Genomic DNA, 14,590 nt, shown 5'->3' on the forward strand with positions numbered 1-14,590 from the left:
TATGGCTAGCAAAGGAGGAGAGAAACTATTGGGAAGAGTTACCTTGTCATTTAAATCTTAGGTATTTGTGTTTCTCTACATGAGACTTATTCTGAGGTTTTACTCTTGCTATGAAGATAGCAAGTACTATACAAAAATCATACAATATGATTAGGTTCCCCTGCCCTTTCCTAATCCCTTTCATTTAAAATATTTTGATTTAAAAAATGTATTTATACACATTTTTAAAGGAATAATCTAGTGCTTAAAATGAGTTTTCCACTATTACAATTAGTGTTCAGCTATATTCTCATCAAAACTTCATTAGTAATATTTTATAGTTGACAAATTTTGGGGTTTTTTAACTCAAATATGACACATAAAAATGTTAGAAGGTGAAGATGTAGGAGTGCTACTTTGCTTGTGTTTAATTAATATCTATTTGATACACTATATTCCTTGTAAAATTAAAAAATTGATTGCTATGTAGTACCTACTCATATGTTCATGTTACCAAATCTGAGCTATGTCAATTTACTAAATAACTGTTGAATTTTAGAATCAAGGAATTGAATACTGTTTAAAATTTTTAGAATATGTCAGGGACTATGTCTATATACCTTTCTGTTTTTGTTTTATTTCATTGTACCCATCATGTTAATTGACCCACTGTTTTAAAAGTTGACACGTGTAAGAAAAGCATGTCTCTAAATAAATTGGAATGGAAAGCACAATAGACTCTCTGGAAATCCATATTTAAATCTGAACAACATGATATAGTGGAGAAATGTGAATTTTGGACCTAAACAGATTTGGGTTTGAATCCTACCTCTGTTTACTTCCTGTGTGGTTTTCAATATGTCACTTAACGACTGAGTTTCAGTTTCTCATCTCTAAAATGAAGGTTATATTACCTTAAGTTCAGGTCTTAAAGAATAAAATCTCATAAATAGAAAGCATGACTGGTATAAGAGAGACACTTAGTAATTAGGTCAAAAGGAGCAGGCTGTGGAGTTGAATTGTCTTGTGCTGCTCTTGGACAAGTTATTTTAATCTTTTGACTTTAGTTGCCTTTGCTGCCCAAAAGTAATATGTACTTTACAGAGACTAGAGTAGGATAATGAGTGTAAAGATACTTTGAAAAGTATAGCACATTTAATATATAATGTGTGGCAATTCAGATCAGTGGAAAAAAGACTAAATTTGATAGACGTGTTATCTATAAATGAGATAACTAACCATTTAAGAAGAATAAAGCTGGCTCCCTATCTCACTTCATTCATCTAAATAGATTTTACATTGATCAAGGATTTGAATATAAAGTAAAATGATAAAAGTGTTATTAAAGGGGAACACTGGATTTTAACATAATATCTAGATGGAAAAGACCTTTCTGACTATGATATAAAAACAGAATCAGTAAAGGAAAAGATTAATAATGGACTGTAAAAAACTTAAATGATCTCTGAGGCAAGAGTAAAAAAAAAACAAAACAATGAAAATATTAGCCACAGTGACAGAGTTAATGTTGCTAATAAACAAAGACCTATTTTCCAAATCAGTATGAGAGGGACAATTCAGTAGAGTAGTAGAAACTGCATATAGGAAATTCAGGAAGATAAACAGATGGCTCTTATACATGAAAAAATCTCAACTTCACCAATAATTGAATTCAAGTTCTTAGTATCACATCAGCAATAGTATGAGGAGAACAAGATAGTTTCATATATTTGGTAGGAACTTAGAGATATTTTTTGGAGGAATAACTGGTAATACCAATTTAGTTTAAAACCACTTCCCTGGGGCCCCTAGGTAGCTCAGTTGGTTACATGTCCAACTCTTTTTTTGTTTGTTTTTTAATATTTTTTTTTTGACGTTTATTTACTTTTGAGAGCGAGAGAGAGAGACAGAGAGAGTACAAGCGAGGGAGGGGCGGAGAGAGAGAGAGACAGAATCCGAAACAGGCTCCAGGCTCTGAGCTGTCAGCACAGAGCCGTGTGTGGGATTCAAACCCATGAGCCGTGAGATCATGACCTGAGCCAAAGTCAGATACTTAACTGACTGAGCCACCCAATGCCCCATTAAGGGTCTGACTCTTGATTTCAGCTCAGGTCATGATACCAGGGTTGTGGGATCGAGCCCCACGTTGGGCTCTGTGCTAAGGAAAGAGCCTGCTTGGGATTTTCTCTCTCTCTCTCTCTCTCTCTCTCTCTCTCCCTCTCTCTCTCTCCCCCTCTCCCCCTCTCCCTCTCTCCCTCTCCCTCTCTCCCTCTCCCTCTCCCCCTCTCCCCCTCTCCCTCTCTCCCTCTCTCCCTCTCTCCCTCTCTCCCTCTCTCCCTCTCTCCCTCTCCCTCTCTCCCCCTTTCCCCCCTCTCCCCCTCTCCCCCCTCTCCCCCCTCTCCCTCTCTCCCTCTCTCCCTCTCTCCCTCTCTTCCTCTCTTCCTCTCTTCCTCTCTTCCTCTCTCTCCCTCTTTCTCTTTCCCTCTCACAAAAAATAACAAAACAAAAACTGTACATCCTTTACTCCAGCAATTCTTATTCTAACAAGTTCTTAGAATTCCTTTTCTACAAAAACAATTTTATTCATGCAAGAAGATATGCAAATGCTCAGTATTTGCATTTTTTAAAAGTTAAAACATTTCAAAGGATTGTCTGTGGGAAATTGAAGTATAAAATACTTCTAAAGTATATACAAATTCACACTTCTGCAGTACCTTCATGTTTTTTTTTTTTTTTAAGTTTGTTTTGAGAGAGAGCAAGCACAAGTGGGGAGGGGCAGAGAGAGAGAGGGAGAGAGAGAGAATCCCAAGCAGGCTCCACACTGCCAGGGCAGAGCCCAGAGCAGGGCTCAAACTCACAAGCTGTGAGATCATGACCTGAGCCAAAGTCAGATGCTTAACCAGCTGAGCCACCCAGGTGCCCCAGTACCATATGTATTTTAAGCTAGCACTGATTTCTTTGGAGTAGAAACCATTTATGCTGCTTGCTGAACTTAATAGAGTATATAGGTTATTGGAAGTATATCTGTCACTGGTTCTAACATGTTTCCTTAGCATCCAGTGTCAGTGTTCATGCTATTGACACATAGTGACTAATTTTTCTGTAGTGTTAATTACCAAATATTTATAGAGGAGACTTTATAGCACTTTGATTTTGCATTTAAAATTTTATTTTTTGGGGCACCTGGGTAGCTCAGTCAGAAAACATCCGACTGTCGCTCAGGTCATGATCTCATGGTTCGTGAGTTCAAGCCCCATGTCAGGCTGTATGCAGACAGCTCAGAGCCGGGAGCCTGTTTCAGATTCTGTGTCTCCCTCTCTCTCTGCCTTCCCCCACTCACACTCTGTCTTTCTCTCTCTCTCAAAAATAAACGTTAAAAAAGATTTTTTTAAAATTATTTTTCTATTACATCTTCCCGGATTTTTGCATGTTATTTCATTTTTTGCTTGAGACTCTAGCTTGGAATTTCAATTACTATATATAGCAGATATATTTTCAGAAAGAATCGGTTGATAAGCTCTTTGATTTTTTTTTTTTAAGTTTATTTGAGAGAGAAAAAGTATGCTGAAGGGGCAGAGAGAGAGGGGGAGAGACAGAGAAAATCCCAAGTAGGCCCCACACTCTCAGTGGGCAGAGCCTGTATTGGGGCTCAAACCCACAAACTCATGAGATCATGACCTGAGCTGAAATCAAGAGTCAGAGGCTGAACCCACTGAGCTACCCAGGCACCCCAGCACTTTGATTTTTTAATGTTTCTTCTGTTTTTTTTTTTTTCAGTATTCTGTAATAATGGTAAATCTCTTTATTAAAGTAAATGACTTGGGATTTATTCATTTATTTTTCCCCCACCAGCCATGAAACCTCAGGGGTCTGGTAGTTTTGGAGCTATTCTGGGCAGCAGGACCTCACAGAAGGAAACCAACAGGCAGCTTTCTTACTCAGACAATCAGGTATGTTCATTTGACTTTTCTAGCTTTTAAAAAAAGTTAAAATCAACTATTATTATGCAAGTTTTTTCCATAATTTATCACAAATTCCCCTTCTTACATGTAGTTTTACTGAACCCAATGTGACCTATGCTCTGTGTCTCATGGTCATTGTGAACCACAGTAAAGTGTGTTTTTTTTTAATATATATGTATTTCTTTTTAAGTAGGCTGGGTCCAGCGTGGAGCCCAATGTGGGGCTCAAACTCACGACCTTGAGACCAAGACCTGAGCTGAGATCAAGAATTGGACACTCAACCAGTTGAGCCACCCAGGTGTCCCAAAGAGTAGTTTTTACAAACATAGCTTTGGTATTAGATGTAGGTTTGAGATTTGGTGCTGCTGCTTACTAGTCCTGGGTCATTGGAGAAGTTCCTTGAGTATCCTGAACCTTACTCTCCATCGGTAAAATTGAGACAGAAGTAGTATTTTAAGGGTTGCTGTGAGATAGTCCTGTAAAAGTGCTTAGCTCATGGTACCATATACTAACAATCCTATAAATATTTGTTGCTATTACTTCTGTGACGTCCTTTGAGTTTGTTCTGCATTATGAACTTTTCCCCTATACTGTATGATACCAACCTGCTTTGTTGAGGTTCTCTATTTACTTTTTAAGTAGTTTTTGTTTCATAAACATTCAGATAGCCATGAGTCTTGCTGTGTACTATTACAGCTTAGGAGTCCTATGTCTTTTAAAATTTATCTCATAAATGGAAACCAGACATAAAGAAAAGCTTTGAACTATTCTGTAAGTAAATTGATGAGTTCTGTTTGGCTGGGAGAGGTGATTACTTAGTCCATTTGCTGGACTAAGCAGTGAGATTTTATTTTTGTTAGTTTTTTTAATAGGTTATGGGTGGTTTTTTTTCTTTACATTTTAACTGAAATATGATTGACATGCTATAAATGCACATATTTGAGGTGTACAATTTGACACGTTTTGACTTAGGTATATACCTATAAAATCATCACCATAATCAACCAAGTGAACGTAAGCCATAACCCTTAAAAGTTTCCTCATCCCTCTTGGTAATCCTTCCTTCCTGATTTCTCTCTGGCATCTATCCCCTAAACCATAACTGGTTTGTTTTTTGTCGCTGTAGATTAGTTTGCATTTTCTAGAGTTTTATATAAGTGGAATCAGTGTATATATTTTTTGTCTTTTTCATTTAGCATAATTATTTGGAGATTCACATACAGATAGAAATTCAAACTGTTAGAATACTTAAATATGTAAATGTTAACATACGTAGCAGAAACAAATATTTATACTCTCACAAGTAATGATTCCTGTCAGTGGGATTGTAAAATCAATTTTATGGGTCATAACTAGCATTAAATAAAAAAGGAACAAAATAGAAAATAATAGAGGAAGTATTATACATAGTAAGGATAAGTATTGATTTCTGAAATTTCTATTGTCATTTTATGTATGTATAATAGTTTATGATGTAAAATATTTCTAAGTAGAGATCATGGTCAAAAGGGTTAAAAAATGCAAAACAGTATACATATGTATACTGTATAGTGTACTACCATTTGTGTAACAAAAAGAATGAAGTTGGTTTGCATTTACATAAAGAAGAATACTTATAGAGGATAAGAGAATGGCAAGCAGAAGAACTGGATGGATGGCAGTGGATGATAAGGAGACTTCTTAGTGTATGGCTTTTATATTAGTATTTTGATTTTTGAGTCTTAAGAATGTATCACCCATTTGAAAATAAATTCTAACTTTTTAAAATTGTTCATTCAGATGATCTCAGAGATTTTTTTCTTTCCTATCCTAAGATTGTATGTAATTCTGTAGAAAGAAAAAAATTAGAAATTTTTTCCATAGAGAAATTACATTGCTTTTAATCTAGTTGTAAAACTTATCTGGCAGAATGCTGGCCAAAAGCACTACTTACCAACTAAGATGTTTAAATTGTTGTATTCACTTTGAATGTTCTTGCTATATTTTTAGGGTAGACTCTTCGAGTGATCTTCTGCCAGGGGACTCTGTCTCACTCTCATTCTCCCCATCATGATGTATTTGTTTCATTGATTCCTCCAGACTAGAACCCCTCAAAAGTCATATGAGGCATATTTGACTTGGTATTTAAGTTATGGCAACGAAATATCATCATTGCTTCTTTTTCTCATACTTATGTCACATGATCATAATCATTGAATGTTTTTCTCTGAAGATTTATTTTCATGCTAATCGCTAGAATCACATCTTATGTATCTGAGTCTTTTTTTTTAAGTCCGGTATTCAAAGCAAATTCCTTTCTGCCTCCAGTTATAGTGTGGAAATTTTAAGTTGATGGGAGTGCTAGAAGAAAATGAGTGTCACGTTCAATTTCTGATGAGACTCCACATTAGAATCAGCTAGAGTGCTTCAGAAAAGCCTACTGGTGAATGTGCCTCACTCCAAGCCAATTAGGCTCGACTATCTGGAGATGGGTTTCTAGTTGTGAATTATTTTCATAAAAATTTTCCATATGAGGGGTGCCTGGGTGGCTCATTGGTTAAGCGTTTGACTTCAGCTCAGGTCATGATCTCACGCTTTGTAAGTTCAAGCCCCGCATAGGGCTCTGTGCTGACCACTCAGAGCCTGGAGCCTGCTTCAGATTCTGTCTCTCTCTTTCTCTGCTCCTCCGCCACTTGTGCGACACTCCCCCTCCCCCCCCAAAAGAAATAAACTTTAAAAAAATTTAAAAAGTTTTCCATGTGAGAATATGATCTAAAAGCATGCCAATTAATTTGAATACTTAGCTATGTTAAACTTTATTCCTACAGACACCTTCAAAAAGAGGAAGTTTGGAAACTAAAGATGATATTCCATTTCGAAAAGTTCTTGGTAATCCAGGTAGAGGATCAATTAAGACTGCAGCAGGAAGTGGAATAGCTGTCACCCGAACAATTCCCTCCTTGACATCTACATCAACACCTCTTAGATCAGGGTCATTAGAAAATCGGTATGAAAGACTTTTTTCTTAGCCATTAGCTGTGCCTGTTTATAAATGTCTTTTAGGCCTTTTAGAAAGACAGGGACTTTGAGAAAAAAGAGATTGTCTAGTGAGTAAAATATGTTAGAAAAAGAACATATAGAGCATATATTTATTTTAGTAGGTAATTAGTGTTGGCTTTTTATGATTTACATCAGTGACACATACTGAGCATGGAGATGTACAGTATATTAATTAAAATGTGGTTTAGAGAATTAAGCAGTAGTAGTCATAGTTCCTGTCCTTGAATATGTTGGTTTATATTTCTTAATGGTATGAATTATGACTTTTTTAAATAACTTTTTTTCTTTGTCCTCTACAGGACTGAAAAGAGGAAAAGAATGCTATCATCTGGCTCAGAGTTGAATGAAGATTACCCTAAGGAAAATGATTCATCATCGTAAGTTGCTTAAAGAACACTTAAGGCACTAGATCAGTGTTTCTTATATATTGGTAATTATGGTCGCTAAGGAAGATTGGGGGAGAGGTGTTCAGTTTATGAGAATTCTAAAGATAGAACAGAATTTAAAGTATTTTGGTGACAGTAGATTATAGACTCCATAGAGTATTTGGCCATTGCTGTTGCTTTGATCATTGCCCTTCTCCCATCCTAGCCTTTTTTATTATCTGCAATACTTAGAGGAAGAATAAGATTGAAGAACTCTAAACAGATGTTTCTTGTTGGCTGCTTTTTTTGGTGTGAATTCTTTCCTTCCCTTTATCTGTGATTTTTTTTTTTTTTTTTTTTTTTTTTAATCCTATTCATGTGAAAAGTTAGCCTGGGAGTAAAAGGATGTGAACCTGACATAGGGTCTAGGCAAGGAGCTTCAGTTTTTTAGAGGTATTTTCTGGCTTCAACAAAAGAGAATAGACCTGCAACAGGACAGTCACCAGCTCACAGTCTCTTCCTCATCATGGAGGGTTTTTGTTTATTTTTTGTTGTTTGGGGGAGAATAGTTATTACACAATTAATGAAATACTTCAATTAGTGCCTTTTTTAAAAGTTTTTATTTAAATTCCAGTCAGTTAACATACAGTGTAATGTCAGTTTCAGGTGTACAATTTAGCAGTACAACACCCGGCGCTTATCACAAGTGCACTCCTTAATCCCTATCACCTGTTTAATCCATCCACCTACCTCTCCTCTGGTAACCATCAGTTTGTTCTCTATAGTTAAGAATGGGTGCCTGGGTGGCTCAGTCGGTTAAGTGTCCGACTTTGGCTCAGGTCATGATCTTGCAGTTTGTGAGTTCGAGCCCCGCGTCGGGCTCTGTGCTGACGGCTCAGAGCCTGGAGCCTCTTCAGATTCTGTGTCTTTGTCTCTCTCTCTGCCCCTCCCCCACTCACACTCTGTCTCTGTCTCAAAAATAAACATTAAAAAAAATTTTTTTTTTAAAGTTTGTTTTTTGTTTTCTCTCTTTTTTTCCCCCTAGATCATTTGTTTTGTTTCTTAAATTCCACATACAAGTAAAATCATACGGTATTTGTCTTTCTTTGACTGACTTATTTTGCTTAGCGTAATAGTGTCTAGCTCCGTCCACATCATTGCAAATTGCCAATTAATACCTTGACAGAAATCAGTTGATAATCAATTAACTGATACTCAAGGTCAAGGGTCAGCAGAAGAGAGTTGAGAAAAAGCTAAAGAAACTTTATATATTTATTGGGGTCTTGGTTCTGTTGCTATAACAGATGGAAAACTGGGTAGGTGATATAGGACTGGTGTGGCATCTGAAACTACAATCACCATAGACTCAGCTTCCTTCTATCTTGTTGGTCTACAAATCTTAATAAATAGCTTTCTTTTTGTGAACCAAGATAGATGCTTCAGCCTCCTCTCTCATGTCTGCATGCCTGTTGATGGGAATGGAGAAAGGAACAAAGGGAGGGCATACTGCTTACCTTTAGGCCGGAAATCGCACATACCACTTCTGTGCACATTGGCCAGAATTTGGTCATATGGTTATACCAAATTATGAGGAACTCTGGGAAATATGCTTAGCCTAGCCCAAATTATACTATTATGGCAGAAGTGTACAATGATTATTTGGGGACAGTTAATAGTCTGCTGTAGTTTACCTCTCTAGCCATAGAAATATACCTATTCATCATTCTTCGCATACATTTAGTCATTGTATCCAGTTCAGAGCCCAGGATCTCTGGGTGATGTGCATTTCTCTCCATAATGTCTAAGTGTGCCTTGGATCATGTGCCTCATGGTCTGATACCTAAAAAAATAAAAGGCAAGTTAACCTGTATTCCCCACTCCCAAGTCTATACATGTATTATCATACATTGCTGGCATAGTTATAACCACAATAAAAATTTCTATTTAGAAAAGGCAAGAATAGGAAACTGAAGGAGTCACTGCTCTACAGCAGCAAAAAAATCTTGGTAGGCTGAAGGTATGAAGACAGTGAAGGCAGTTTAGCCCATGTAGCAAGCAGTCTGTGTTCTGTCCTTTGGGAGAAACTCCCTCATTGTACTTCATTTGACTCCTGATTTTGCCCCCTAATAGATTTCCTTTGTCTTTTATCTTTCAATGCCATAGCTGAAATGGGTTTTGAAGACTGTGTTCTTTCTTGGGGCTGTGCAGCTTTTGTAGCCTGCTTCATGCTGATAAAAGTTCTGGGAGTTAGAAGTATCCAGAAATCATTGCTTCTCAGCCTTTTGGTGAAGATCAAGTGTAGAAGTGTCCAGAAACCTAGGAGTTTTAGAAGTCCAAAAGTTTATTTAAATATAGAACAAGGATTTTATAGACTTGAGAAAGAATTTGGGCCAATATTTTTGTTGTTTGGTTTTGTTGTTGTTGTTTTTTAATGTTTATTAGAGAGAGAGCATCCTCAAGGAAGGGAGGGACAGAGAGAGAATCCCAAATAGGCTCACATCAGCAGCACAGAGTCCAGCGTGGGACTCGAATCCATGAACCATGAGATCATGACCTGAGCTGAAATCAAGAGTTGTGGGGTGCCTGGGTGGCTCAGTCAGTTGACCATTTGACTTTGGCTCAGGTCATGATCTCGTGGTTCATAGGGTCAAGCCCCGCGTCGGGCTCTGTGCTGACAGCTCAGAGCCTGGAGCCTGCCTGCTTCAGATTCTGTGTCTCCCTCTCTCTGCCCCTGTCCTGCCTCTCTCTCCCTCTCTCAAAAATAAATAAACATTAAAAAAAAAAAAGTGAAGGGGCACCTGGGTGGCTCAGTTGGTTAAGTGTCCGACTTTGGCTCAGGTCATGATGTCACAGTTCGTGGGTTCGAGCCCCGTGTCTGGCTCTGTGCTGACAACTCAGAGCCTGGAGCCTGCTTCGGATTCTGTGTCTCCCTCTCTGTCTTTGTCCCTGCCCTGCTCAACTTACTTTCTTTCTCTCTCAAAAATAAATAAAACATTAAAAATTTTTTTTTAGGTTTTGAAATAAGTTTAGATTTACAGAAAAGTTGCAAAAGCAATATAGAATGTTCCTGTATACCCTTCACCCAGTTTCTCCTAATAGTAACATCAAGTTGTTTTTTTCATAAATTTATTTCCTTAGTTAACCTTCTATCATTGCATCAGTTTGACAATCAAAAGCAATTGGATTTTTTTGGTTCCATATGGTCTCAAATTACTAGACGATTTCAATTCTAGGCCATTGGCACAGAGGGCTATATTCCTTTTCATCCCTGATTGTAAGCTGGCTAGCCCCTTGCCCGGTTTAACCTGTCTTGAATAGGACCATGCTGAAACACAGACCAGTATTCTTATCGTCTCAGTCTTTTCGCTTAGAGTTATAGGTTTGATACGAAGACATTACAGTAACAGTTTTATGAACATTTTGCTGAGATGTAGCAGTAGTACTCACCAGCTTTCCAGTCTGTAATACCTGTGTCCTGACCCTCCACCTTCCAACTGTAGCTAGTGCTATATATTTTAGGTTTGTTAGGGTAGTACCACACTTCTAGTAACAAAATTTGTGTATTCAGTGTCTAGTTGTAGGGAACAAAATTCATTTCAGCTAGTTTATATACACAAAGGTATTTGCCTTCAGAGAGTATTAACAGACTTACGGAATCGTTAGGAGAGCTGAAAAGATAGGCTTTAGGTTAAGCTTTCAGAATGATTTTAAGAGCTATGCCCCCGGATCAGGTTACCAAAGATGCCCCTGGCTGTTGCTGAAGCTAATAGCTGCATTGGAAGCTGTCACCTCTGGGACCATGCTGCCATTGCCAAGATTAGAAATCTCTACAGAAAAACCAGATGCCTCTAAAATGATGTTTGTCATCACAAGGAGCAGAACACATTACCTCTGCCTTACTTCCACTTTTCAGATCTTACACAATTACATGTAATTTATCTTAATTCCCATCCTGAACACTAACTAGGAAATGTAGTTTTTTTGTTTTTTGGCTTTTACAGGACAGATACACCGAAAGGTGGTTTTAATGGACTGTTGCATGTCAGTTCACCATATTCACCGTACTTGTGGGACATCTCACTTTTTCTACTTAGAATTCTGTGTAGTGAGCCCTAAATTTCTGATCTTTGTTTTGGGCTAATAATACTTTTAAACACATCACAGTCAGATTGTATGGAGTTTTGGTTTCCTAGAAGACTCTAGGTTACTACACTTGTATAAGTGACTTGTTAAGAAGGTGCTTATAGGACAGACCAGAGTGAGGAAATAGGACAGGGAAGGAGAGGAAGCCACCCAGCGGTGTGATCTTAGCGAAAAGTCCCACAGAGAGTAGACTTTATCTTGATCCAGCAGGGTCTCTGGGCCTGTTCCAACTTGAAGCAAGGAAGATGGGCTTTCATGTTCCCATACTGCACAGCCTTTGGTTCTGTGGCTCTGCCCCGATGGGCAAAATATTTTAAGTAGCCCAAAGGCAGTTCTCTGAAAAAGAACTGCAGGTGCTGGCTGTTGAAAACACATAACTGGGATGTGTGAAAAGTATAAAAAGGGATCTGAGGGGCTCTGATGGAGCAGAACTATTAAGTTCATTCCATGGTATCACAGATTCTTCACATTGATGCTACTCAATTTCTGGGTGAAAATCTTACAAAAGAGGGTTAGAGGGACGAGCTGCTATTTGTCCTTATTGCTATAAATAGCCTTGAGGCTATAACTGGTATTGTCATCTTTTTCTTCTGCTATCCATTCTAGACTTGCTGCATTCTCCACTAATACTTCTGCTGGTCTTGGTGATTTGCCTAGTGGTATGACTAAAGTCCTCATCCCTCTGGGGATGAGCCCCTGGTCACTATGTACTTGTGCAGTCCATGGGTGCTAAAATTGCCCATTCGTAGTTAAAACTGAATGTGACAGCATTAAGAAATTCCCTAGTAAATCCCCTTTATTCCAAAGATATTCTTCATGTCCTCATTGTATAGTATCAACCCTGCCTCCTTATAGTAATCAAAGTCGGGGCACTTGGGTGGCTCAGTCGGTTAAGCGTCAAACTCTTGATTTCAGCTCAGGTCATGATCTCACCGTTGATGAGTTTGAGCCCCACATCGGGCTCTGCACTGATAGTGTGGAGCTAGCTTGAGATTCTCTCTCCCTCTCTGTGCCCCTCCCCCGTTCATTCATGTGTGTACCCGCTCTCGCGCACTCTCCCTCTCAAAAAACAAAACAAAACAAAACAAAACCAAAGTCAGTTACCCCTGTTAGTATAGCAGTTCTTTTCTTTGCCTGATCCTCTGCCAACATGAGGAGCCCAAGATGAGTAGCAACCATAGCTTTAGATTAAATGGGACTCTTACTGTCCCCACGGTTGAAAAAGTTCCCCTTCTGGGAACCAGGACTTGATTGTTTAATGTCTCTTTAGTGGAGCTCTCTGGTGTGCATTAATAAACAGATCCCCACTGTTTGTACACACTTCTGTATGGCTGTTCATATACTTCTTCCATAAATCATTCTCCCTGATCTTCCAGGCTTGCTACTTGCTGGCTTCTTACTATCCATCCAAACTATTTGCTGCTGTCCCAGAAATCATGGCCCACTTTTTTTTCCACACACAGTGGATAAAGAAGTGTGCCTCTCAAACTCTGCACCATGGAGGATTTCCTCTCACCACTCTGTTTTGGGGCAGTACCCTAATGGGTCTATAGTGCAGCAACAGTTCATTTTTATCCTGTACCAAGATAGCAGATGATCTGTCTGTGAATCAGGCCAGGTTGGTTATAGAGAGTACTCATAGGCCTATTCCTCTTATCTATTCCTGCTTGCTTAGAACTCATCCTAGATAAATTACTTCCACTTTATGATGGATTGCTGCTGTAACTTTCTGGTCTGATGACTTCAAGGGTCTCTTCCAGGCATTAGTAACATGCCAGGAGTAGTGTGTGATACTTTATAAGTAATGTATACTTTTTTTGCTGCAGACAGCATGGTCTTGCTCTCAAATCCTAAAGATGCAGGCTGCAATTCTCTTTGGGTGAGCAATTCTACATGGTGTCTTAAGTTGGCAATTGGCTCAATGGCTCAACTGACTCTATTGTTTTTTCTCTTGAGCAGTTCAGTACTCATAGCAACAGCCAACCAATTCCATAGTCTTTATGATTACTATTCCATATCACTTGGATCAGTTATCTGTTGCTATATAGCAAACCACTCCAAAACTTAGTGACTTAAAATAGTAACTATTATTGCCTGTGAGTTGATGGTGACTTAAGTGATTCTACTTTATCTGGGCCAGAATTGGCCGATTGTCTCTGGGTACTCTCATTTTCTCATGCATCCATGGTCACTTGCTGAGGCAGCTAGTGGTTAGTTGGTCCAGAATGGCCTCACTCATGATTGCCATTGGCTTCCTACTGGTTGGGTAAAGAGGGTGATTGGGCCATGTGTCTTTCATCATCTAGCAAGTTAGTCTGGAGTCATTCACATAGCAGTGTCAGGATTCCAAGAGAGTGAGTGTAAATTTGCAAGGTGCCTTTAGCCTTAGGACTTATACACTGTTGTGTCTGTTGCATTCTTTTAGGAAAAGGAAATCACAAAGCCAGCCCCATTAAGGCATGGGAAAATAGACTGCATTTCTTGATGGGGGATTTGGGTACAAGGAAAGGAATGATTTGGGACACATTTTTAAAAACTATTGAAATACAATTTGCATATTCTAAAATTCACTTATTTTAAATGTGCAATTCAATAATTTTGGGTGATTGTATTGAGTTGTGCAACCATCACCTTAATCTAGTTTTAGAATGTTTCTATAACCCCAGTAAGATCCATTGTGTAATCTACCATATTTCTCAAATGCTAGAGGTATTGCATGAGCCATATTCTTTTCTAGTTTATCCCATCCCAATTCACTACAAATGAAAATCTTAATAATTATAGTTGATAGGGTCCCAGAGGTATTATCACCAGCAGTGGGATTTCTGTTGCCATTGCCAAACAAGTGGTTCAGTTCCAGAATGTTGGCCTTAGAGGTGTGCTTCCTAGGCCCATTTCTAGAACTAGCTGTTGTTGATCAAGTTCTCCAGAAGCAGACGCTGAAATGGAGATTTGTGCTCAAGTTATTTATTAAGAAAGTACTCCCAGGGGATACCAGGAGGGGAGTAGGGAAAGCAAGTCAGTGAGTGCAGGAAATGAAGCTTGAGTGTGGTCTCATACAAAAATCAAGCAGAGGTTAGGCTTCATCCTAATTCCAGAGAG

General features: G+C 38.5%; 1 protein-coding gene across 6 annotated transcripts in view; it reads left to right on the plus strand.

Moving 5' to 3' along the window:
• USP37 (ubiquitin specific peptidase 37) overlaps nucleotides 1-14,590 on the plus strand; it is a 98,924-nt gene that overhangs the window by 14,980 nt on the left and 69,354 nt on the right. For all 6 annotated transcript variants that reach the window (XM_058704969.1, XM_058704965.1, XM_058704956.1 and 3 more), the window contains 3 exons: nucleotides 3,832-3,929; nucleotides 6,749-6,927; nucleotides 7,280-7,357. In XM_058704969.1, the coding sequence (XP_058560952.1) occupies nucleotides 3,832-3,929; nucleotides 6,749-6,927; nucleotides 7,280-7,357 (355 nt within the window). The remainder of the gene's footprint in view (nucleotides 1-3,831; nucleotides 3,930-6,748; nucleotides 6,928-7,279; nucleotides 7,358-14,590) is intronic.

This window comes from Neofelis nebulosa, chromosome 2, assembly GCF_028018385.1.
Source record: "Neofelis nebulosa isolate mNeoNeb1 chromosome 2, mNeoNeb1.pri, whole genome shotgun sequence".
In the NCBI taxonomy this organism is placed as follows: Eukaryota; Metazoa; Chordata; class Mammalia; order Carnivora; family Felidae; genus Neofelis; species Neofelis nebulosa.